This window comes from Leuciscus leuciscus (genome assembly GCF_965113295.1).
Source record: "Leuciscus leuciscus genome assembly, chromosome: 1".
NCBI lineage: Eukaryota > Metazoa > Chordata > Actinopteri > Cypriniformes > Leuciscidae > Leuciscus > Leuciscus leuciscus.
The window spans coordinates 30,919,247-30,946,146 of record NC_138725.1 but is presented as its reverse complement, the minus strand read 5'-3'; the positions used below and the strand labels follow the sequence as shown (position 1 = coordinate 30,946,146).

The 26,900-nt window shown below is 36.9% G+C and overlaps 2 protein-coding genes across 9 annotated transcripts in view; both read left to right on the top strand.

Moving 5' to 3' along the window:
- The first annotated feature begins 1,718 nt into the window (after positions 1 to 1,718).
- On the top strand, positions 1,719 to 10,958 carry LOC309477672 (uncharacterized protein). Of its 5 annotated transcripts, XM_082140991.1 has the most exons (4): positions 1,800 to 1,835; positions 1,965 to 2,118; positions 3,006 to 3,273; positions 5,475 to 10,958. In XM_082140991.1, the coding sequence occupies exons 3-4, from the start codon at positions 3,216 to 3,218 to the stop codon at positions 7,118 to 7,120; spliced, it is 1,704 nt and encodes a 567-aa protein (XP_081997117.1). In that variant the 5' UTR covers positions 1,800 to 1,835; positions 1,965 to 2,118; positions 3,006 to 3,215; the 3' UTR covers positions 7,121 to 10,958. The 5 variants fall into 5 exon arrangements, with proteins under 5 accessions (XP_081997118.1, XP_081997121.1, XP_081997117.1 ...); XM_082140992.1 differs by lacking the exon at positions 1,965 to 2,118 and having other exon boundaries at positions 1,719 to 1,835; XM_082140995.1 differs by lacking the exon at positions 1,965 to 2,118 and having other exon boundaries at positions 1,780 to 1,835; positions 3,011 to 3,273.
- An 8,169-nt stretch (positions 10,959 to 19,127) lies between these two features.
- Positions 19,128 to 26,900, top strand: part of LOC309477599 (uncharacterized protein) — a 33,504-nt gene continuing 25,731 nt past the window's right edge. For 2 of the 4 annotated variants that reach the window (XR_014198671.1, XR_014198672.1), the window contains exons 1-2: positions 19,135 to 19,262; positions 19,905 to 20,042. Coding sequence is in view for 1 of the 4 variants with exons in the window: in XM_082140881.1 (XP_081997007.1) it covers positions 19,958 to 20,042 (85 nt within the window). In the remaining 3 variants the exon portion in view is untranslated. Of the gene's footprint in view, positions 19,329 to 19,904; positions 20,043 to 26,900 lie in introns of all 4 variants that reach the window. The other 2 variants (XM_082140881.1, XR_014198673.1) reach the window with 2 other exon arrangements.

Genomic DNA, 26,900 nt, shown 5'->3' with positions numbered 1-26,900 from the left:
TAGACAAATACAGTAGTATACAGCAAATTTAAAAAATACAGTAAGTCTCTGTATGTGGTGTTAGACGTCACAGAAAATTCCCATGATGCAATTGGAATCACAGTTATTTACTGTAAAGAGAAATAGCAGTATAATACTGGGGGATTTAAAGTAAATAACTGTAGAAATTACAGAAAAGTCTAACAGTGTAGGTAATGAAGATATAGCCTATTAACAAAAATAAATCTTAGGCTATATATAATATATTATATATATAAAAAAAACTTATAGGCCTATATAAAATATATTTTAAAAAAGGGCCTCATTGATTCATTTTGCCTGATTGGGGGCTGTTACTATTTGCTTAAGCTTTTTGAACGTAGAAGTGTGATAAAGGCGCTATAGGCTGTCAATTTTATGTGGATAAAGGCATATTTTGTACATGACTACACATGTCCTTATAAAGGCTAAAAAGATGTCGTTTTTAACGACATCTCGTTATTACGAGAAAAATATGTCGTTTTAACGACATAAGATCACGTTATTACGAGAAAAGATGACGTTAAAACGACACAAGATCTCGTTATTACAACATAATTGAGGGGAAAAAATAATATGTATGTGGCAGCAGCTATGCGTCACCGTAGTACTGCTCTTGATGTAAAGTGTAACAATTATCGTCAGCCCTCTTGCGCCCTCTGTTGGCATTTGTACATAATATACATATGTTCATTGTTTATATATTTCTTCATGTATTTTAATAGTGTTGTTAAATAAAATAAAATAATTAATTACTTTTAATACCCTACTTTATTTGAACCAATTATATTGCCTGATTTGTAATATGTATTTAAGTCATAAAGGCTATTGTTCACTTCAGATCTATCTTTATGACCAAAAAATATATAAATAAAATAGTCGACACTGACAGCCTTGAACATTTGAACATGAACCTACATTGTTTTGCATTTTGTGACTAAAAGACTATTTCCCTGTCTTATATTTTTTCATTGTTGATTTCTTGAAAATAATAGGCTATTAAAATACTTTCTTGTCACCTTCTCCTGTAAACAATATCGTGAATAGTTTTATATTGTGTATTCGCCCATTATGGTCAACTGTGTAAATTAAAATTATTACCACCTTCAAAAGTAAAAACTCAGAATGACACATTCCAGAATATTATGTTTATAGATTACAATTAATGAATTTATCTGTTCAACTTTAAAGTTGTTGTTAATAATTGTGCAAAAAGTTGTGACTTTGATGGTGTATAATTTGCATAGTCCTCATATCCAGTAAAAAGTGAGTGAATTATTTTTTTAAAAAATACTATGTTTGTAAACCATTCAGAGATGACATTAATGACATACACAACTTTGTATACAATACAAAATTTGTATCAGTGATATTTTCAATGTCATCAGAATACAAGAAAAGAATGATTGATTAGAAAGATAACAAAGGAAAGATAAGAAAAGCTAGGGGGAAAATTTGATATTATTTTATTGTGATGCGACGTTGGAGTCACACGTTGGTGTCACGCGTCTGTGGTGCGGCGTGCTGTGGTGCGACGTTGGAGTCACGCGTTGGTGTCACGCGTCTGTGGTGCGGCGTACCCCTTCTGTCACGTAAAAGTACACGACTGTCGACTTCGGTAAGTTATCCGTGGCACTATCCACTCGTCATAGTGGATCAGCGCTGACGCAGCGAACTGTTTTGAACGATTCAGTCGGATTTAGTGTACTGGTTCGACCGCGGTTCACTATAAACCGGTTCAAAAGAACGATTCGTTCACGAACCGGCCATTCGCGCCGTCTCTTCGGTCATTGAGTTTCAGTGTCGACTCTTCTGAGGTGAGGAGAGCAGTTCACGGTATTTCTCATATTTACACGACCATCATCATCATCACACACACACACACACACTTTATACAGTTTGACTAAGCGACAGACTCATTTCTGTATTGTTTTCATCGATCACAGCGATACTTGTGCGTCTTTTCTGGCGTCTTCAGACTGAAATAAACATTTAGTGCAGCGAGCATGAGGAGAATATGTTCATTCAGACCTGAGCGATTTTGTGTTCGTCTGTGTGATTGTCTCGATGTTTGGAGTGAGAACTGATAGCCTACTGCATGTCAAGTAAGTCAAAGTTTGAGATCTGTGATTAGAATCGATCTTAAGTGTCATACTGGAACAGATACTGCTAAATAATGATGAGCTTACAATGAGCCACATGAGACAATACTCAATACTTAAATGACAGTATTATACTCTTGAAACAATGTTGCTTTGTGGTAGCTGCTACTCTTTATTTATTTTTAAAAGTTGTATGATCATTTTCAGGTCTGCTTATACAAAATTGTAATATTTAATGATCTCTAGGTCCTTCTTTAATATTATGTTATCATGAACTAAAACTATATTTAGATTAATTTGGATTTTGGACATATTATGCAACTGTAAGTAACTATTTATCTGTAGTGATTGAAGAAGACGAGTGTGACAGTATTGTTTTGTGCTATTGATGTTGTATGTCATATTGTGAGAAATAACAGTACTGTCTTTCAGTAGAGCAGTTTTATAGGCTTTTATCATCCTGACTCAAATAATGTGTTTCTAACAGCAAACACTCAGAATAAAGTGAGATGATCTGCTGATGATCCTGAATGGCTTGTTGAATGAGTGTTGATAGTCTGAGGCTCATCAATATTAACAGATCTGCTGAAAACACTCTTTATTGCATGACAATAGTTCCTGTTTTCACCTCATTTATTATGCTGATGTCTTCAGATCGCCTGTAAATTGACACTTAAAGCTTATTTCATTGGCGTGAACAGACTGAGGGTAGGCTATTTGTTGTTTACTATGTAGGCTATATTCTTTAGTCTTTATACGTTGAACTGTTTTTCTTACCATTTATTTATATTTGGAATAATTTAATTACATTATTTATATTCTGTTACCAATTAGTATAAAACTAACTCGGCAACTGATAGATTATTTTTGGTTTTTTTTGGGCAGATCAGCTCCTCCCACTAAGATTTACCATAATTGAAGCCTCTCCCACACCAATTACATCAACAGTGAAGCTCCTCCCACTGGAGTGATTCTCCCAATTCTCCAATAAATGCTGGAATATTCCCGTCAGTCTACAAGTGAATACGAGCATGAAAGCATCAGGAAGAGCTGAAATCTGCAAAGACTGAGTTTATTAAAGAGGACAGTGAGAACATGAGTGATCCAGAACCCTGCAGAATGAAACACACTGAAGATCCTGAAGAACAAAGAGGTTGGTGTTTATTCTTCATTCATTCATGATGCTGAAGAACATTCATGTTAGAAACATTCAAGCACTTTATCACTTTGAGATAAACAGTTACACTATGAAATGGGTATAAAAGTTTAATTTTTGGTTTTCAAAATATGGTCAAAGCTTTTCATTTCATTTATATCTGGTTCACAAGTTTTCAAAATCAACTAAGTAACAGGGCTGAGTAACACATGTAGGAAACAGATAGTTCTCAAAAATAGTTAACTTAAAACTAGTTAAAGCCACGGCCAGTCTAGACTTTCAGTATATGACATTTACAGACACTGTCATGATATGTCACACTGCTAGGGCTGTCACTTTTGTGAAAAAATCCTGTTAGATTTCTGAGACATAAGTGTTCATTGAATCGATTGTAAAATCGATTTTCCATGTCTAAAGACGTTTCTATTTTAAACGCCAAATATGGGCAAATCCACAGACAACTACCAGGCATTAGGACGAACGTAAAGAGGGCGCTTGAGACGCGCACAAGTCAGCAATATTCCTGTTGATTTATTGGCGTGAAGTTTCGTGCACAATGACAAACAGGAGTGCAACATTCTCAAAAAGCAATTAGCAGAGTGGACTGCCATAACATAAACGAAAAACATTACTGCCGTCTTCAACATGCCTGTGTTTACGGTTAGAAAAGTCAAATAAATGTTGCCTACGTAGGCGATTGTTTACCGTAGCCTGAATCTGTATCTGTATGCATGAGACTGTCTGAATACCGGCAGAATTCACATTTTTGTAGTAAAAATAGAAACATTATGCAGAAGTATAATGTGTGTTTGTCATGGTGCGTTCACACCGGACGCGAATAGCGCGTCAGGCGCGAGTGATTTCAATGTTAAGTCAATGCAAAGACGCGTACGCGCGTAAAAAATTCCTGCGGCGCGAATCAGAGTTGCTGTGTGATGCGCGTTCGCTGCGGGCGTATCGTGTCGAGCTGGACGCTTTCCAAGAAAAGACCGTTAAAATCGATTCCCTATTTTCGTTTTCGAAACTTGTGTTGGTTGGTCCGATCGATTGTGCAATCGATTTTCAAACGTAAAGTGACAGCCCTACACTCTGCTGTGTATTTTTTACAAGATAATTCAATGTATAAAAAAAAGTATACAACCCAAACCCAAAAGTTAGAACGTTTTTTAAATTTGAATAAAAAGAAAGCTAATAGACTTTCAAATCACTTGAGCCAATATTTTATTCGCAATAGAACATAATATATGTTTAAACTGAGAAATTTTACAATTTTATGCACAAAATGAGCTCATTTAAATTTTGATGCCGGCTACAGGTCTCAAAATAGTTGAGACCGGGACATGTTTACCATAGTGTAGCAAAACAGTTTGAAGATGTCTGGGCATCAAGGTTATGAGTTGCTGGAGTTTTGGTGTTGGAATTTGGTCCCATTCTTGCCTTGTATAGGTTTCCAACTGCTCAAGAGTTTGTGGTAGTCTTTGACGTATTTTTTGTTTACTTATGCGCCAAATGTTCTCTAAGATCTGGACTGCAGGCACCCGGACTCTTCTACGATGAAGCCATGTTGTTGTAATACCTGCAGTGTGGTTTGCCCTGATCATGTTACTGACCTGATATCAATTAACTTAATTTGTTGCTAGATGTTCTCCCAGCTGAATCTTTTGAAAATGTCTTGCTTTTTCAGCCATTTGTTGGCCCTGTCCCAACTTTTTTGAGACCTGTAGCAGGCATCAAATTTGAAATGAGCTCATAAAAGTGGATAAAAGTGTAATATTTTTCAGTTTAAACATTTGATTTGTTATCTATGTTCTATTGTGAATAAATTATTGGATCATGTGATTTGAAATTCTTTAAGTCTTCATTTTATTCAAATAAAAAAAAAACGTCCCAACTTTTCAGGAATTCGGGTTGTAATAAATCCAAAATATAATAATATACAATCTGCTCCACCGGACTGCAAAAAGTGTGTGTTCTTGTGATTCAACAAAGAGGCCACTGTGTGACATTTCTGTGGCAAGCAGAGCGGGAACTGAATTCGCCAAACTCGAACTGAAACACAGGGAAATTCGCTTTATTTAACTTTATTTAATGTATTTTTTAAAAAACTGCAAAATGGTAATATTTTATAGCAGTTGTCTACTTTAATGTCTTTTTCTTGTATTATTTTGATGAATAATAATATTTTTCTTTGATTTCAGACCTGATGGAAGAGAGCGAGGAGAGTGAAGAACTGAGTGAAGTGAAGGAGGAGAGAGAAGAACTGAGTGAAGTGAAGGAGGAGAGTGAAGAACTGAGTGAAGTGAAGGAGGAGAGAGAAGAACTGAGTGAAGTGGAGGAGGAGAGTGAAGAACTGAGTGAAGTGAAGGAGGAGAGAGAAGAACTGAGTGAAGTGAAGGAGGAGAGAGAAGAACTGAGTGAAGAGAAGGAGGAGAGAGAAGAACTGAGTGAAGTGGAGGAGGAGAGTGAAGAACTGAGTGAAGTGAAGGAGGAGAGTGAAGAACTGAGTGAAGTGAAGGAGGAGAGAGAAGAACTGAGTGAAGTGAAGGAGGAGAGAGAAGAACTGAGTGAAGTGAAGGAGGAGAGAGAAGAACTGAGTGAAGTGAAGGAGGAGAGAGAAGAACTGAGTGAAGTGAAGGAGGAGAGAGAAGAACTGAGTGAAGTGAAGGAGGAGAGAGAAGAACTGAGTGAAGTGAAGGAGGAGAGTGAAGAACTGAGTGAAGAGAATGAGGAGAGTGAAGAACTGAGTGCAGTGAAGGAGGAGAGTGAAGAACTGAGTGAAGTGGAGGAGGAGAGTGAAGAACTGAGTGAAGTGAAGGAGGAGAGTGAAGAACTGAGTGAAGTGAAGGAGGAGAGTGAAGAACTGAGTGAAGAGAAGGAGGAGAGTGAAGAACTGAGTGAAGTGGAGGAGGAACATCATGTCAAACCTGGAGAAAAACCTTTGAGTCGCTCAAAGACTAAACAGACATTTTTAAAGAAAAGAAGAGCCAAGAAATCTTTCTCCTGCACTCAGTGTGGAAAGAGTTTCACACGCAAATATAATCTTGAGCGTCACATGAGAGTTCACACTGGAGAGAAGCCGTTCACATGTGATCAGTGTGGAAAGAGATTCCCAAGCAAACAACATCTTGAGATTCACATGAGAGTTCACACTGGAGAAAAGCCGCACGCATGCGATCAGTGCGGGAAGAGTTTTGCACATTCATCAAGCCTTAAGAGTCATATGATGATCCACACCGGAGAGAAGTTGTTCACATGTGATCAATGTGAAAAAACATTTTGTAGGGCAACAGCCCTGAAGACACACCTGACAGTTCATACGAAGGAGAAGCCACATTCATGTTCTGTATGTGGAAAGAGTTTTTCACTGCTGCTATATTTACATAGACATGAGAAAATACACTCTGATGTGAGAGAGAACATGTGCTTTGAGTGTGAGAAGACTTTTACTACAGCGAACTGTTTAAAACTGCACCAGATTATTCACACTGGAGAAAAACCTTACAAGTGTTCACACTGTGACAAGAGATTCAGTCGATCAGAACATCTGAAAACACATGAGAGGATCCACACTGGAGAAAAACCTTACAAGTGTTCACACTGTGACAAGAGATTCAGTCTGTCATCACATCTGAAAACACATAAGAGGATCCACAGCAGAGAAAAACCTTACAAGTGTTCTCATTGTGACAAGAGATTCAGTGTGTCATCAAATCTGAAAACACATGAGAGAATTCACACTGGAGAAAAACCTTACAAGTGTTCACACTGTGACAAGAGATTCAGCCAGTCATCACATCTGAAAAGACATGAGAGAATCCACAGCGGAGAGAAGCTGCACACGTAGGGCTGATGATAAAACGATAACGATAATTATCGCAATATAATTTTTCTCGATAAAACAATATCAAGAGTTCGATAAATGTTCGATAATGTTTATGCACCAATGTGCATACAATGTTTTGTTGGCTATTGCCACAAATATACCCGTGCAACATAAGACTGGTTTTGTGATCCAGGGTCACAATTATCTAATCAACCAATCACATGGCAGTTGCTTCAATGCATTTAGGGGTGTGGTCCTGGTCAAGACAATCTCCTGAACTCCAAACTGAATGTCAGAATGGGAAAGAAAGGTGATTTAAGCAATTTTGAGCGTGGCATGGTTGTTGGTGCCAGACGGGCCGATCTGAGTATTTCACAATCTGCTCAGTTACTGGGATTTTCACGCACAACCATTTCTAGGGTTTACAAAGAATGGTGTGAAAAGGGAAAACATCCAGTATGCGGCAGTCCTGTGGGCAAAAATGCCTTGTTGATGCTAGAGGTCAGAGGAGAATGGGCCGACTGATTCAAGCTGATAGAAGAGCAACTTTGACTGAAATAACCACTTGTTACAAACGAGGTATGCAGCAAAGCATTTGTGAAGCCACAACACGCACAACCTTGAGGCAGATGGGCTACAACAGCAGAAGACCCCACCGGGTACCACTCATCTCCCCTACAAATAGGAAAAAGAGGCTACAATTTGCACGAGCTCACCAAAATTGGACAGTTGAAGACTGGAAAAATGTTGCCTGGTCTGATGAGTCTCGATTTCTGTTGAGACATTCAGATGGTAGAGTCAGAATTTGGCGTAAACAGAATGAGAACATGGATCCATCATGCCTTGTTACCACTGTGCAGGCTGGTGGTGGTGGTGTAATGGTGTGGGGGATGTTTTCTTGGCACACTTTAGGCCCCTTAGTGCCAATTGGGCATCGTTTAAATGCCACGGCCTACCTGAGCATTGTTTCTGACCATATTCATCCCTTTTTGACCACAATGTACACATCCTCTGATGGCTACTTCCAGCAGGATAATGCACCATGTCACAAAGCTCGAATCATTTCAAATTGGTTTCTTGAACATGACAATGAGTTCACTGTACTAAAATGGCCCCCACAGTCACCAGATCTCAACCCAATAGAGCATCTTTGGGATGTGGTGGAACGGGAGCTTTCGTGCCCTGGATGTGCATCCCACAAATCTCCATCAACTGCAAGATGCTATCCTATCAATATGGGCCAACATTTCTAAAGAATGCTTTCAGCACCTTGTTGAATCAATGCCACATAGAATTAAGGCAGTTCTGAAGGCGAAAGGGGGTCAAACACAGTATTAGTATGGTGTTCCTAATAATCCTTTGTGAGTGTAAATATTGAATTGTATTATATTATTAATGGGAATTATAGGACTAATGAAATATAATTACAGTATTTTAATAATGTATTTAGGCTTCTGTTTTTCATACAAATACCATAGTAACCATAAAGTTACATTTTGCCATGATAGTGAGGTGCCGTAGTCTATGCCTGGTTTTATCTGTGGTTATCATGATCTAAATGCATGATACTGGATGACAAATGGTTAATTTTACTACAACTCAAACAGTCAAAATATTACATTTTACCAAATAAAAATACCAAAAAAAAAGTTTAACAGATGTTACTTTTTTGTTAATGAACAAATTTAACATAGTAAATCTGCATCCTAATTCAAGCTAATACTACTGTCAACTCTCTGTCCAATATGAGTTTCGAGTCAAAACATGTAATATTAATATTGCAGCCTGCACTGCAAACTGTGCTGAAGCAACATGACATCATGACTTTGCGTAAACGTACACGGCACTTTCAAGTCAAGTGGCGTGTTATCTATACGCATTTTGAGCTATCCACGTGTATGTTCACGCCGTCATCTTCCGCGTGTAGCCTATGTCTACTCCGTTAAATGTCAGAGTGATTCCGCGTGTATGTGTACGCCGTTAAATATCCAAGCGAAACGGAGCAAAATGTATACATCTGGGGAGCGATATTTTTTTTCCTAGGATGGTAGGGGAAGACTCATAAATGGTATTAACCCCAGTGACGGGTAGGTTTAGGGACGGAGTTGAGGTTGGTCATATTTATATATACAGTAATGTAACGCTAAGTCAACGGCGTTGATAAACACGCTGAAAAGCGATTATGTGTGTTGATAGCACGCCAAAAATTGAAATACGAATTGGCGTGTCATACATACGCCATTTCATGAGATCAGTCTGGCTGAAGATACGTGCCATCAAAGTCAGGCAACACAAACCTGTTTCAAGACTTGGAACAATATCCCCCATTAGCACATGCAGAAACTAAGAAATTAATTTTCCAATAAACTTATTTTGTTAAGGAAAAATTACAAATGTTTGAATGTTCTACCTCAGATCTGTGAAATGTTCACCTGTTCAGCAAGTGTTTGTCATGATATGTGCTGACAATAAAGCGAGTAACTTGAGTAACATTTTAAATAAGTCCTTAAAACAATGTAAAAGGCCACAAAGAAAAGTACAGCTTCAATGGGTAAGTGATGCAGTACGACAGTTCATTAAAAAAAGAGATTTTGCTTTAAAAACCTATCTTAAAACCAGAAATGACACAGATCTGATGTTATTTAAAGGTTTACGAAATCAAGTAGTGAAAGAATTGTGCAACTTAAAAGCAAACTATTATATGAAAATTCTAACTGAAGCTAAAGGAAATTGTAAAGCAATGTGGAAACAAATTAACAGTCTAATTAAACCTAATGCAAATATAAATAACTCATATGAACTAAAATGTGAAGAAAAAACATATCAGACCCTGTCCAAGTTGCTAATGCTTTTAATAATTTTTTTATTAAATCAGTACAAGATCTTGCTTCTAATTTTTTAGATGACGAGCCCAATAGTGTCAACTTAAACATTGCCATCAGCAAACGAGAACTCCTTTAAAATTAGAGAAGTGGATCAGGCAGTGGTACTGAACGCTATTTCAGACCTGAATACTAATTTATCCAAAGACAACTATAACATAGACGCAACATTCCTCAAAAAATATCCTCAAATTATCATTCAACCTTTGACCCACATTATAAATGTCTCGATTAAAACTGGAATATTTCCAGATGCGTGGAAAAGGGCACTGGTTAAACCCATCTTTAAGTCCGGGAATACCACAGATGTTAGTAACTATCGACCAATAAGTCTAGTTCCGGTAATGTCAAAAATACTAGAAAAAATTGTTTCAGAACAGCTAACACAATATTTAGAAACAAATCAGTATATACACCCTCAACAGTATGGTTTCAGACAGAACCATTCCACTGAATCAGCCATCTGCGCATTATTGGAAAATATTGTGCAGCCGCTTGATAGAGGAAACATCGTGGGTGCAGTATTCCTAGACTTAAAGAGGGCATTCAATACAGTAAACCACAGCCGTCTTATTTCAAAACTGTCATCTTATAATATGTCACACCAGGCATTATCATGGTTCGAGTCATACTTGCAGGGCCGAGAACAATGTGTAGTCATTGATCATATAAAATCTGCCCCATGTAAAATTAAGACCGGAATCCCTCAGGGAACCATACTGGGACCTGTTCTCTTCAGCCTGTATGTGAACGAGCTGCCAGAAGTGTGGATGAATGAAGAAGAAGAATGGTGGATTAGTTGGTTAGAAAGAAAGAAAGATGGATTAGTAAGAAAGAAAGATGGATTAGTTCGAAAAAGATAGATTAGCTAGAATGAAAGAATGAATGAACAGTGGATTAGTTGGTTAGAAAGAAAGATTAGTTAGAAAGAAAGAAAGATTAGGTAGAAAGATTAGGTATAAAGAAAGAAAGAAAGATTAGGTAGAAAGAAAGAAAGAAAGAAAGAAAGAAAGAAAGAAAGAAAGAAAGAAAGATTAGGTAGAAAGAAAGAAAGAAAAAATATTAGAAAGAAAAAGAAAGAAAAAAGATTAGTTAGAAAGAAAAAGAAAAAGATTAGTTAGAAAGAAAGAAGGAAAGACAGATTAGTTAGAAAGAAAGATTAGTTAGAAAGAAAGAAAGATTAGGTAGAAAGAAAGAAAGAAAGTTTTGACATGCCCTGACATTTGTGCTTTTTTCAGTTGCTTAAAAACATCTTAATGGCTAAAGTCTGATTACACTGTATTTAAAGGAGAACTTGGTAACTTTTTTAACTTAATAAAACTGTCTAGAAATCATTTGGATGGTTAAACAACCTGTTCTGGTGATATTGGTGACTTTCCCCGCTCCCCCCAGCGTTCCCAGGCGGAAAACCAACCTTGCAACTTGCGCACTGCCGTCCCGGCAAAGTGAAATTGGAAGTCTCGTGAGAAGCGAGAACTAGAACGAGAACGAGCGCGAAACACAAATTGCTTTACGGCAATTCGACATAAACACACACGCATGTATGATGTATTACCAGATTACCCACCTCGGTAGACATAGCTCCACACGATACAGTTGGCTTGCTCCGATCAAAACAAACGCACATGAGCAGCGGTAGAGAGGGGGAGGAGGCCGCCACAAGTGTGTTTTTTACGACTGTGTTGTGAAATATACACCCCCCCACAGCTGTAGGGGGAGCTCGTGGGGAAAACATGCGACAACAAAAGGGAAAATCAGCGAAGAAGTGACTAGAGTTCGCTAGAGTTACAGAGTTCTCCTTTAACACAAACAGTGCTGCAGTAATATGTGAGCAACATATACATAAAACTTTGTAGGTTTGAGAAAATAACGTTTAAGCCTGGTTTTTGAACAAACTAGAATTTTAAGTCACTGAAATAAGGCCATATGGTGTTAGGGAAGGTTACTTTGAAAAGTAATGCATTACAGTGTTGCGTTACTCCCTTAAAAAGTAACTAATTGCGTTACTTAGTTAATTTGCATTACTTTTTCTCACCTGGGCTGGGCTTGCTTGTTTTTTGTTTAAAAAAAAGTATTATTTTGGGAACATGTAAAGACCCTTTCAAACCAAAATTGAAATAAGCCTCAGGCTAAAGGAAATGCATTCACGAGTGTACAGTAGAGGGGGCAGCTCAAACTAACCTTTCAGCTCTGCAGCCATTCTGGACAACAGTGTTTTTTGGTAGTTTCAGCTCAACGCATTTAGAATTTTCATGTTCTGCTCTAAGTTGTTTAAATAGCAAATGCATTTTCACCCATTTGATCGCTGATGGGTGTGTTGATCTGAAAACAAGATGTGTTCAGGCACATTGTTGGTGCGTGGCTATTTTGAGTAAAACTAAAATAGACTGAGCCATTGACCAACAAAAACCTGGCCAGTAAACCTGGTCTGGTAAATGGCACAGTATTTTTTGTTATTTAAAGACCTTTTGCTTTAGATTATGTGCTTAGATTGTTAAAACAGGGCCCTTAACGTCAGAATGGCTGTATGCGGGGAGGCGTGAAACATCATGAATAATGCTGTGATTCACACCTGAAGAGACAAAGACCCTCCGCCGGGAATATCAATGAGGAATGTGAGAAGTATAGAGAATGAGTGTGAGAAGACTTAATGACTGAATGTATTGTTTGTAGCTTATTCACAAAATCAAAATTAAGTTAAAAGAAGTAATCTGAATATACATTTTCTTTACACAAAGACTTTACATAAAAACTTTAGACCTACAGTAAGCTACTGTTCAACAGTTTTAGATCTGTAAGATGTTTTTATAGAAGTCTCTTCTGTTCACCAAGGCTGCAAATATTTGATCCAAAATACAGCAGTGATATTGTGAAATATTTGTACAATTTAAAATAAACGTTTCCTATTTAAATATATTTTAAAGTGTAATTTATTTCTTTGATCAAAGTCTTCAGTGTCGCACGATGATTCAGAAATCATTCATGAAGATTTGATGCGCAAGAAACATTTCTGATTATTATCAATGTGGAAAACAGTTGTGTACATTTTGTTTTCTGGGTTTTTTGATGACCGAAAAGATTTTGTAACATTATAAATGTCTTATACTGTCACTTTTGATCAATATTAGGCATCCGTGCTGAATAAAAGTATTAATTTCTTCACAAAAACAAACAAACAAACAAAACAAAACTTTTGACCGGTAGTGTATAATGTTACAAAAGCTTTCTATTTCAGATAAATGCTGTTGTTTTTAACTTTCTATTCATCAAAGAATCCTGAAAAAAATGGTACACATTTGTTTTTCAACATTGATGATAATCATAAATGTTTCTTGAAAATTGTCATATTAGAATGATAAAAAAAAAAAAAAAAGGTATTTAAAAAATATATCCAAATAGAAAACAATTATTTCAAATACAAATATTATGCACTATTACTGTTTCTACTAACTTGTATCCACGGTACAATTATCACATTAACGATAATGGTAATTAGCTGAGCCAGGAGAAACTGTACATAACTTCATACAGATTACAGTGCAGGAAAATATTTGTTTTAATTTCCAATATATATAATATATATATATATATATATATATATATATAAACAATATTGTGTAATGTCCAACATTTTAGCAAATGATTTTGACAATCATTTAGAAAGTTTCTCAAACCTCCCTTTACTGACCATTTGTTGAAAATGAAAAAATAATATCAATAATAATAAAATTCTATTCCCATTTAAAGTAGTGATGAAGTACTTAAATGTTTCTAACATGTTCACGGCCAGATGAAAACTGTTTATAAATTATCCAAATTGACAGAGTGTGTTAAAGATATAAAAGATTGGATGATGCGCAATTTTCTTTTATTAAATCCAGACAAGACAGAGGTACTAATCATCGGTTCTAAAAACCGCCCACAAAACCTCTCACAATACAACTTTAATATAGTAGGATGTCCTGTTACTTTATCCTCTACAGTAAAAGACCTGGGTGTTATACTAGACTGCAACCTGTCTTTTGAAAATCATATTTCATATGTTACAAAAACAGCCTTTTTCCACCTTAGAAACATTGCTAAGCTACGTAATATGCTATCAGTTTCTGATGCAGAAAAGTTAGTTCATGCATTCATGACCTCGAGACTGGATTACTGTAATGCTTTATTAGCTGGTTGTCCTGCATCCTCAATAAACAAGCTACAGTTAGTCCAGAATGCTGCCGCTAGAGTTCTAACTAGATCAAGAAAATATGATCATATAACACCGATTTTATCATCACTGCATTGGTTACCTATAAAGTTCCGTATTAATTACAAGGTATTGCTACTGACTTATAAAGCCCTAAACGGCTTAGCTCCATTTAACGGATCTTCTATCGCCCTATAATCCATCTCACTCTTTAAGATCACAAAATTTCGAGGGTTTTGGTCATACCTAGGATATCTAGGTCCACCAAAGGAGGGAGAGCATTTTCACATTTAGCTCCAAAACTCTGGAATAGTCTTCCTGATACTGTCCGTTGCTCAGACTCGCTCTCCCAGTTTAAAACTAGATTAAAGACGCATCTCTTCAGCCAGGCATTCATATAATATTTTTAATCTTACAGTTAAATCTGACCTCTAGTTCATAAACGCCAGAGGAGAACTGGTCCCCGACTGAGCCTGGGTTCTCCCAAGGTTTTTTTTTTCTCCATTAGGTCACTTGATGGAGTTTTTCGGTTCCTTGCCACTGTTGCCTTTGGCTTGCTCAGTTGGGGATATTTGGGGATATTTAATTTAATTAATCAATCAACAATACTATTGATCAGCATTACCAAACGTGGACGTTTTCCACTAGAAACAAACATTGATGTATTATTTTAATTTAATACTGTGAAGCTGCTTTGATACAATCTGTATTGTGAAAAGCGCTATATAAATAAACTTGACTTGACTTGACTTGACATGTTGAATGAATGAGGAAAAAACACCAACCTCTTTGTTCTTCAGGATCTTCAGTGTGTTTCATTCTGCAGGGTTGTAGATCACTCATGTTCTCACTGTCCTCTTTAATAAACTCAGTGTTTGCAGATTTCAGCTCCTCTTGATGCTCTGATGCTCGTCTTCACTTGTAGCTGATGGGAATTTACAACATTTATTGGAGAACTGATGTAAGAGGAGCTTAAAGGAGAACTCCGGTCAATTTTAACATTGAGCTCATTTTTTTGTACATTTGGAGTGTTGTCAATACAGAGAACAACGACAAAAATCGGTGTTGCCTACACCGTGTTATCCTCTTTTTAAAATATGCACCCTGTTGACTTCAATGGGGCAATATATAAACCTGCTTTTAGCCTCTTAACATCCTTGATGTGTCATTACAAGTGCACAGCTAATGTGAGTGATTCCTTCAGAGTGATCACGGGTGAATCTGACTGCAGTAGAAGTGAAAGATATGAATAAAAATGATGTTATTTCAGCAAGCGCACATGCCTGTATTTACATCCTGTTTTCGGTCTAAGTCCATAGTAATCGATTGTCGAGTTCACACGCATAGGTTTAGTTACCTATGATCACGCGCGTGAACTCGACAATCGATTAAAAAATGTATCAGTTACTGAGTTTGGTTTTATACCAACTGATAGCAGAATATAAATGCAAACTCTTCCAATTATAAATAATGGTTAAATTAAAAACATTTACAGAAATAAACATAGGGGAGAGCGGGGCACAACCTAATGCAGGGCTAGTTGTAACACACTTGTTTTAAATACTTCCACACATTCTAACATTTCAAAACTTAGTGTATTTACTAGTTTCCACACTATATAGAGAAAAAAATTGTGCCAAAAGAAAGCTCAGAAAATCAGAAATCTTTGTAAGATATCACTAAACATTTATATAACCATAGCACAAGTAAATTTCTTACTTATGTTAACCCCTTAAGTGTCACCCCCCTTTTTTTAATAGACATGAAAATGCACATTCCGAACTTAAATGGTTGTAATTCAAGAATGCTTTGGAATATAGATGTAAGTTTGGCAGATTTTGAAATGAATTCAACCTCATTCAATTCAAAACACATAAAAAGAACACGTATGTGCGCTATAGCTCGCTGCCACATCACAAATGGTGAATATATATATATTTTTTTTATATTTAAAACATTTTCAGATTTTTTTTTCTAAAATAATTGAATGGATGCTATCTTTTGAACTCTTGGTATGAAAACAAACTGAGGTTTCTACCATTCTTTCATGATTTTTCATTTTCTTTACTATTTCAAAATAAAGGTCTGAACACGCCTTAGGAGTATGAAAATATTCTTGTTGCGAACTGATAAATTACGGCTCCTCTGTAATTTATTTTGAAAATCAGTCACCGAATATGAAAACGAGATTGTAAGCTTTCAAACGATATTAGTTTAGGTTTAGTCTTTGATATTACTGTTTTAAATATGCAATGGCTGTGGGCCTGCCGGTGACACAATTAATTGTTCATCTCTATTTTTGGTGTTTATTTTAAATTAGACAAATCTGACATTATTATTAATCTCCAATATGTTATGTAACAGTTGATATGGTTCTTTAATGCTCTTCTAACTAGCAGAAGACACTCGCAGGGTTTAAATCTCAGTTGTGCAGGCGGGGCATGTTGTCACACTGCGTTACAATGAGCCCCTATTAGAAATATGCTATTCTATTCTATACTTTTATGAATTCTATTGAGAAAATATGAGAAAATGGTGAATAAATACTAAGTGTCAATGACTACGTTTACATGCAGCCAATATCCGGGTTATGGTCGGGTTAGGGTCACTATTTGGGTTTCTGAAACATTCGGAATAACGCGTTTACATGCGTGAGCAGAGAGAGTTACTCCTGTATACATGGAATTTACAATATCCCGATGTAAACGGCGACGCGCGGTTAGCGTCTGGACGTACGGACTTCCTTAAGACGCAATATGCGTCATTTCCGATTCTTTTTCCTGTATCCAAAGACAACAACAACAGCAGCAGCATGCGGATAATGAATAGTTCGGGGAAGATAGCGATCGCCTTTGTTTGCGCTTTCCTCCTCGCTCCAAAAGTGTGGTGCTGTGCTGCGTCTCGCCATGTTTACCTCTACTTCTTGTTTACTTCCGGTATACTGCACGCGGGTTTCTGTATGCGCCGTCCCTACTCAAAAGACCAAGATTCCTTGCGAATAGAACATGCGCAGAACACAAATCAATGTCCCTTTTGATGGGGATATGCCGATACGCGTTTACATGACCAAATATTCGGGTTAGAAAAGGGGTACCCCAGGGATAATATCCGGGTTTTTAAAAACCGGGATATGAGCATATCCGGGTTTTTGCCGGTGTTTACATGGCCGTGCGCGACCGGGTTATTGCTAATATCCCGGTTTTGAACGGGTTATTGGCTGCATGTAAACGTAGTCAATGTTTAGAAATTATTTATTATTATTATTATTATGTTTTGAACTATGTTGTATAGCTATGGAGCCCTAAAGGGACGTGGTGGTGTATCAAAATTAGGATGGGAGAATTATTATTTTTTCAAATCTTTTACGTTCCCTCAAGAAACTTTGCATTCCCTCGTAAAACCTGTTGTGAGCTCGGACAGACACTTCTTAATGTCCCGCTGGCAGTGCTTCAGAGCTCCTTTACGTTAATGGAGCGTTTCATATTGTTTGAACTTGGACTTAAATATAAAGAAAATAAGTTTTGCGAGGGAACGCAAAAGATAAAAAATAAAAATAAAAATAAATTCTCCCATCCTACATTTTTTCCACCACCACGTCCCCTTAGGGGCTCCGTATATAGATGTGTAAAATAATAAAATACATTATTTTATTTGAAAAAAGTTAATAATAGGTTTTATTGAGAAAATATTTTAGTTTGTCTTATTTAATTTTTTTGATTAAATCAGATAGCATTGCTGTCATATGGTCATGCTACAATGTGCTCCACCTATGGGGCATGTTGTCACATTTCACTTCCCTTCTTTCGGGGTATATCAAGAAATAAATATACACTGTATTAATAAAACAAAACCACATAATTGTACTAGACATGTGGGAAATGAATGTGGGAAAAATAAATAATATGAACCCTAAGTAGATTTACGCAAACTGAGAAAGTCAAAAAGCGTTACTTTGTGCCCCGCTCTCCCCTACATATAGTAGCCAAATCCCCTCAGTCTGCTGACACCAATGAAATGAGCTTTAAGTGTCAATTTACAGGAGATCTGAAGACATCAACATAATAAATGAGGTGAAAACAGGAACTATTGTAATGAAATAAAATGTGTTTTCAGCAGATCTGTTAATATTGATGAGCCTCAGACTATCAACACTCATTCAACAAGCCATTCAGGATCATCAGCAGATCATCTCACTTTATTCTGAGTGTTTGCTGTTAGAAACACATTATTTGAGTCAGGAGCACGAAGTGAAAGACAATACTGTCATTTTTCACAATGTGAGTGACATGGATAAAACATCAATAATACAAAATACACTAATGACACACAGGTAAATAACTACCATAATATGTCCATATGAATGTAAATATAACTTTAAACTTTTTATAACTTTTATTTTGTTACATTTTCCTAATGGTGTTGCTACCGGACCAGTGCTAATTCAGGTATACACTGTGACAAGAGCCAAAAATAAATAAATTATAATAATAATATTGATGATGATGACGCATGCAAAACAGAGATAAAAGACTTATCCATGGTTTGCTACAATTACATGATTTCTGGTAGCCTATATTGGGGATTTTGACAGTGATCCCATGCAATAGCACAACTGCATCCCATGCAATTAGGCCTACTATACTATATTCCTATAACCATTTGCCTTCGTGATTTTCAACGCTAATCCGCTTAAATTAATCGTGTAAGTCAATCACAATCCCTCTCGGAAATGTCCCCACTGGTGACACACAGCGATCTGATAATATCTCATTGTTTGGGGTTACCGTAGCTTCTCAGAACGTTGGAGTATCGGCGAGCCAATCAGGGATGAGTTCCCTAATGAATATTCATGAGTCTTCCCCTAACACCCTGCACAAAAAAAAAAAAAAAAAAAAAAAAAAATGCAGAAGGTGGCTGAAATCATAGACAGTATAACGGGCTGAAATGCCCCCGAAGCTGGTTGCCAATCGCCGTTAAAAACAAAGAAGAAGAAGAAGAAGAAAAAGACAGACTTTTATTTTGGTCTGGCTATATGACATCATAAACCTGCGCCGTGCCCCTGCAACTGTTGTGGTTAGACTGAAGAAAGGTTTGTGGTTTTACGCATTTAAAGTGTTTACATCGATACACGTTGATTTGGTAGTTTTTAAAAAAGGTATGTGACCATGTATTATTGAACATAGTTTTGTAATATGATTAATATTCAGGGTTTTTGTGAGTAAAGCGTATTCACATAACAGAAAAGTAAGAGTACGTCTCATCTCGCGCACTAGCCTATATCATTTACAAATTTGGTTTTGGTTAGTGATGAGAAATTGAGTCAATTGAATCTAATGCTTTGCCAAATGACTCACTGATTCAAAGCGATTGAATCACCGCGCGCTGACGAATCCTGCCGCTCAAAAGTGTAAAAAAAATAAATAATTATTAATAATGATGATACATTTTATGAACAAATCGCAAATGGTTTCTTACAATGTAATCATGTTAAATCTACAAATCAAAATATGAATTGTCTGTAATTGTTTAGTGCTTGTTTTAGGTGATTTTTGTCTAATCCGTTGATTTAAAGGATTAACGTTAGTTAACTTTCAAATAAAATTTCCTGATAATTTACTCACCCCATGTCATCCAAGATGTCCATGTCACCAGTGCACTGAACTAGACTGATTTATTTTTCTTTCTATTAATTATTCTCATCTTAAACATGATAAATTGTCCAAACACACAGGAAAACTCCTGGAAAAAAAAAACATCTGAGATCCACGTGACACTATTATAAAGATGGCGTTTATTAAAGAGGAGAGTGAAGACATAAAGATTGAAGAAGTGTTCAGCGTGAAACATGAAGATACTGAGGAACAAAAAGGTTAGTTTCATTCCGTCCTTATTTAAATGATCCACAGAAATGAATGACATTTATGAAGAATGTCATATGAGTGTCCTAATTAAAGCGGTTTTATTTGATGTGGAGCGGGTCTTCTCATGTGGACAGACATGTTTGTTGAGATCACATGACCAGACAAATGGAAATAAAGTGTTTCCACATGAACTTTAGAGGACCTGTACACTTGCATTATATGGACTAGATAGATTATTTATATGGATTATTAATCTCTATGTTGAAAGGAAATCATTTACATCTGGGATGGTGTGAGTGAGTAAATGATGAGAGAAAATTAATTTTTGATGAAGTATCCCTTTAACTATCACCACAGCCCCATCAAGTACCGTTCACTAAACCAAAGATTAAAACCAAAAACAGTAGGCTAATATTAATGATAATGTTAACATTTTATGAAAGGTGGCCATTATTACAATAATACACTTAAAAACAATCAATGTTGTTGGTGAAAAAATAGCCTACTTATATTGCCAAATCATGAGATAAGTTACAATTATTATTTTGACGTATTGACATCCATTTTATATTAAACCCTAAACAAGTCAGGCATTTCATTTGACATGAGATCACTGCTGTTAGCAAAAGACAACAAGCCCACAATCCAAATGTTTCAAACAAAAAAATGCTTGTTTTTTAGGCAGTTTCACTTGTATTAAAATTAACCCCAAGAAATGACCCACAGGCTCAACCCAGCTTTTGACTTTCCCCCTCAGACAGAGCCAGTGTGGGCTTATGCAGATATACTTAGAGGTTATGTTTTGCTATTGGCCCTGAATGTATATATTTTTGAACAATTTGCTTTCTTAAGGTGCTCTAAACGATGTTGGGTGATGCCACTTCTTGTTGACGTTCGAAGTATTGGGTCTTAGTATTAGTATTAGGACATCTCTCCTCTAGCGATGTGCATGTTTCTCCTCTCCTTCATGTGCACGCCACTAACCCCCCAAATAAAATATTTATCAGGGTTTCCACGGTGTCTTAAAAAGTCTAAAATTCTGAACTTTAAATTTAAGGCCTTAAAAAGTCTTAAAAACAGCCAGATTTTCATCCTAGGTCTTAAATTTCATTTAGTCAGGTCTAAAAAAGGTTTTACCCTCGTTCATTTCCAGAAACGCTGGCCACAGAAAGTTATTACAAAGTAGCAAAAAAGTATGTAGCCTACAAAGCGGAGCCCTAGAGCAGGGGTCGCCAACACGTCGCGCATGTGCTACCAACAGCTCGTGGCTTGATATGAGCTAGCTCGCCAGAGGCCGTTCACATATCGCGTCTTTTGCGCGCTCAAGTTTGTTCAAATGTAGGCGTGCGGCAAGCGCGCTCATAATTGACCTTTCGCCGGCCCCTCCCCCAAAACGGCCATTGTCCAATCACACATCATAGCAACCGTTACTATGTGAGCAGGTCCGACAAACATTAGCAAGATGGTGAAGCGTGCGCCCACGGCGTTTGTAAATCGGACACTATATAACGTTACCCCGAGAGATTGTCTGGAGGAGTTGTGTTCTTTCCATTCCCAAAGCCGAAAACACAACGTGAGCGATGCCTACAATGGATAAAACAGTGTGGACGGCCCCACTCCCAGTTAAATGTGTCGAACATTGCGAAGCATAAATACGTCTGCTGGCTGTGGTGTCGATGGCTACTTAAAGTTTTTTTTGTTTTGTTTTTCTGATCTGAAAAACTATCCTATCTGTTACTCAAAAAACATAATATTGTCTGAACCGCGAGTTTTATGATCTGTTGCCCCACTAATAAATATTATGGTCTCAACCGCGAGTTTTGTGATCTGTTGTCCCCCTAATAAATATTATGGTAAGTGCATTATGAAAGACAAGCAATGAAAGTTATTTAGATGCAAATTAAGGGTATGTCTGGTTAAACAGTTATTGTGTGATTTCGTTTATTGTGCGTTGTCAACTTGAAGCATGAATTTGAGAAAGAAAATCATTTTTGGAAGAAAATGCACCACATACTTTTGTCAATGATATAAGTTATAGCTAAAAGATTGTAAAAGCTTTCAGTTCACCCTGCCCTAATTGTAGTTGAAAAGTCAAATTAAGCTTGATTAATGATATACTGTGACTGATCAGATAAACTACAGCATCGAGAATATAACTCCCATGTGTTTTGCAGCATTTAAAATTTTAGTCATAGCGAAAATAGTTTGTGCGAAAAAACACATACGAAATTATTGCTGACAGCACTTTTATTTTCAGAGAGTTTTTTCTTTCACACAAAAACAATGAGTGTCTTTCAATGCTTTTAAACACTTGTTTTCTTGTTCTTTGTCATATCACAAATTATGTGTATGAACACCGGTAAGCATTAGCCTCGATAGAGACGTAGATAGTAGTCGTGTCTCCTTCATTGCGTATTTTTATATTTTGAATATATCCCTCCACTGCATACTGTAACCCCTTTTGCCTCGATCTGGAGGATATCGCGGAGGTATTGCTCCAAAAATGCTCTTCCCGTCATGGCAATCTGTCGCGCTGGTCGTGTTTGACCATTTGTTTGTCGGACGTAGCAACAGTAACTAAGGGGGGCGGGGCTCGGCGAAAGGTCAATTGAAGCGACGCGCTAATTTTTTTACCAGGCGCAACGAGATGAAAAAAAAATCTAAACTTTTCTGAATGCTGCAAACGCACCGCAGGTCATGTGACAGGAACCAACCCATCACCCCTTTCCATAACAACATTGAAAGCTCAGTCAACATGAAGGATGGGGGTGCACCCAAACACTACTAATAAATATATGCTAATGTGTAAAACTAAATTTCTAAAAAATTTAAAGGCTGAAATATCTAATGATAATACTCTAATGATCCCGAGGTAACTATCTATCTAACTTGAATGAATAATGCGTCGTGTAGGTCTTAAATTTCAATCTTTATGGTCTTAAAATGTCTTAAAAAGGTCTTAAATTTGACTTACTGAAGCCTGCAGAAACGCTGTTTATATAGAAAATAGAAAACAGAAAACTTTAACCACAGTAATAGATGTCGGCAGCAGCTGCTGTTGAAACACATCCTTTAATCAGGATATAAGCATTCGATTTGCACCACTTCATCTCTCACAGTCACAGTTAGGCTCGCGCACTGTTAAACGAGCTCTCGGACACACTCGATCTCTCGCGCACTGTTAAAAATAATGTGATATAATTTTATTGCCATGTCATTCAAGGTTAAGCACCATTTTTTTCTCCTTAAAACATAACGATGATAAAATAAAAAATAAATAAATTTCCCAGGAAAACGGATCGAAACAAGGCAATAGGCCTAATTAAGGTGAATTAGCAAATATGACTAATATGTCCAGGTGGACACTGTCAAAACGGCAATCAATGAATTAACCGATGACTTTAACCCTCGGATGTACACATTGCGAAACATAACGCAGAATTTAGCAGTCAATACTGATTCATCGTTGATTCAAACCTTTTCAGCAGCTGTCAGAGACAAGTAGAGTGCAGTCTGGACGGTGTAAAAGTTGCAGATGTCAGGTTATAGGCTAGTGTGCACATGCATAGACAGGAGTCGTCCCATATTCGATTTCAATTCAAGTCATTCAACTGTGCTCTCAGAGTTAGTGATATTTATTAAGAGTTATCGAGTCATCTCCCACCAAATGTGTAATCCAGGGCCCGTATTCATAAAGAATCTTAATGCAAAGAGTAGCTCCTAGTGACAAAATTCTAAGAAAATTCTTAGAAATGTGGGCGTTTACTCTTAAAATTAAAGAAAAAATCCTAGCAAAGAAAAAAGTAATTCAGAAAGCATCTTAACCCTTAAAAGAGGTCTTAAGGTCAAAATTGTTAGGAGCACGGACGAGGACTTTTAAGAGGCTTAAGAGTTTCTTTAGCAGAGGAGAAAATGGCAGAAAGACGAAGAGGGAGAAGAAATGTGTTGCAGACAATGAATAACAGTGAGTTAATAAGACGCTATAGATTAGATAGTGCAGGGATCATGTTTGTGTCTGATCTTATTAGAGACACACTAACATCTCCGACACAGCGCATATGCCAGAGCGCCAGAAATGAAAGTAATCACTACATTACGATATTTGGCAACTGGGAAAATTCCATGTTTGATACATTAAAACCAACATTCAAACCAACATTAAAACCACCACTTAAATAGACATGCCAGCAATCAGTGTAATTGGCTTCGAATGAAAAAAATTGTTCCACTCTTTCCAATCAAATACCTTATAGGAAATTAACTGCATGGTAAATAAAAAAAAAAGGATTTATATACACATATATAATGTGTGTGTGTGTGAACGGTCAAATAGGAAAAAATTACGCATGTAATTTCAAAGTGAAGGCTTAGAATAGACCCTATACTTAAAATCACTTTTTTTTTCCTTCTTGGACAACCAACCAATCACAGTCTTCAAAAGATTGTGTCATACATAGCAACGGGGTCAACCCCGCCTCCTTACTAAGATGAAAGTTTTTGTCTTTTCCTTACTCAGAGTTGGTCTCAGATCGGTCCCGAATCGCTTTTAAGCTAAGACTCCTACGTAAAAGTTTTTAAGCTAAATTAAGAGTTTTCTTAGAGGATTCTTAGAATCTTTATGAATACGGGCCCAGGTTTTCAGAGTTGCTCACTATCTCACTCTATGCCACTTTGGCATTAGCAATCACTTGAATATACAGCTACAAATTATCGTGCTAAATCGCGTCTGCCGGCTGATCGCTGATTGGCTGAAAGCGCACGCTCGTCGGCGATGTCAACGCCAACTGTGACTCTGCATGGGCATGTGTGTTTAGTAATGTCATGATGACTGATTTTATGGATTACATGCACATTTTAGTTTTGTTTATTACCAATAAATACCAATTAGACTTTTAGACAAATAGACAAAAAACGCCGAACTGACCCCAAACCAGCCCAAATTTTGTCCACCCGCCTAAACCCTTTTTTTACCTGCACAATCAAATTCAAAAGCCACCCAATCTGGCAACACTGTTCACTTAAATTAAGTCTGTTTATGGTTAGATCTAGAGGTCGACCGATATGGGTTTTTTCAGGCCGATGCCGATGCCGATCTTTTGAAATCCGGGTCGGCCTATGGCCGATTAATGCTGCCGATTTATTTTGGCCGATATTTGGCCGATTATGTGCTTGCTTTTAACCTCTATTTGAAAGATAAAATGTAACACAAATAATTACTTAAGATAGACAAGATTTCTCAACAAAAACATTTATTGAACACTTGACCAATCTGCACTTGTACAAAAGACAAAAAGACAAAAAGACCTTGAGATATGTTTGGTAATTGCACCTGAATGAATTGAAAATTAATTTGCTACATTTCAACATAAAATTTTAATTAACAGTAACTTAAACACTTTGCAGTTTGAATGATGTCTTGTACAAACAAAATGACAGTGTATGTTTTTATGTTTCCACTGTTCGATCGCATCTGCACCTCACACACACACACACACACACACAAATATAAGTAAACACTTTGTGACTTTAAACACACGCGACTTTTCGATCGCGCCCGTGCCCCTCTCTCTCTCTCACTCACACACACACACACACACACACACACACACACACACACACACACACACACACACACACACACACACCATATTCAAGCATTGCAATCTTTACATCGCAGCCTGCTTCAGAGCTAAAGCGGAGCTACAGATTAGGTGTCCCCAAAGAACCCGCGTATCTAACAGTAGTTCCGCATTACATGAATTAATTTTGCACGCAAGTTTTATTTATTTTTATACCATGTATTCTCCGAGAAAATTTATACACCGAACCGTGACGCCCGTACCGTTTCGGTTTAATACGAATACATGTATCGTTCTGTAACCCCTTAGTAGAATTTAACACCAGAAAAAGAAAAGGAGGAAAAATATCTACCGGGTCTGAGCTCACCAAATACAAATAAATCACAACTTATATTAATATTTGGAGTCCCGGGTTCGGGGTCTCACACCTTGCATTAACAAAATTATTTAATAATCTGAAATGTGTGTCTGCACTTGTTTAAATGGTTGTCTACCGTACTAACTGGACAAAAAAAAATATATAATAACCAGTGAATAAAATAAAATATGAAATAGAATCAATTAATGAATAATAATAAATTGAATTGAATGAAATGAATGAATGAATGAAACAATCAGTTCACTTAACAGTAACTGTATTCTCTGAAATCTTTTCTTAAACTGGAATTCAATGCGCACGTATCACTTTGTACACATCACATGAGAATACTTTTTTTTCCTTTTTTACGAATCCCCATTTGAAAACAAAATATATCATTCAACAATGACAATAAAAAAAAAAAAAAAAAAAAATAAAAAAAAATAAAATAGAAGAAATAAACAAAGAATCAATCAGTGTACACCACACTGAAGTCCGAGTTCAATGCAATTGACTCAGTTCAGTTCGTGTGAATGTAATTGACTCAGTTCGTGTGAAAGTGGAAGTGACTCAGTTCGAGTGGAAATGGAAGTGACTCAGTTCGAGTGGAAATGGAAGTGACTCAGTTCGAGTGGAAATGGAAGTGACTCAGTTCGAGTGGAAATGGAAGTGACTCAGTTCAGTTCGTTTGCATGTGAATGCCTACTACAATCTTTGCAGGAATGAACGATGAACGAATCTTTCTTTTTCCTCGTGAAGGCAGAGTCCCAGATGACGCAATTCCTCCACAGTGGAATCCAGCGCGGTTCTCCCGCACTGCGCGAATCCAACACGATCACGGAGCGTTGAAACAATCCACACTAATGCAATAAAACAGTTCAGACATCCATTTAGGAGAATATTGACAACGATGGTTTAGATTAAGGATA

What these genes read in the sequence shown, in the direction of transcription:
- LOC309477672 (XM_082140992.1), top strand. Translation starts at nt 3,216, where the DNA reads ATGAGTGATCCAGAACCCTGCAGAATGAAACACACTGAAGATCCTGAA. An exon ending in AGATCCTGAAGAACAAAGAG is followed by an intron (nt 3,274 to 5,474) that starts GTTGGTGTTTAT and finishes CTTTGATTTCAG; the next exon opens with ACCTGATGGAAGAGAGCGAG.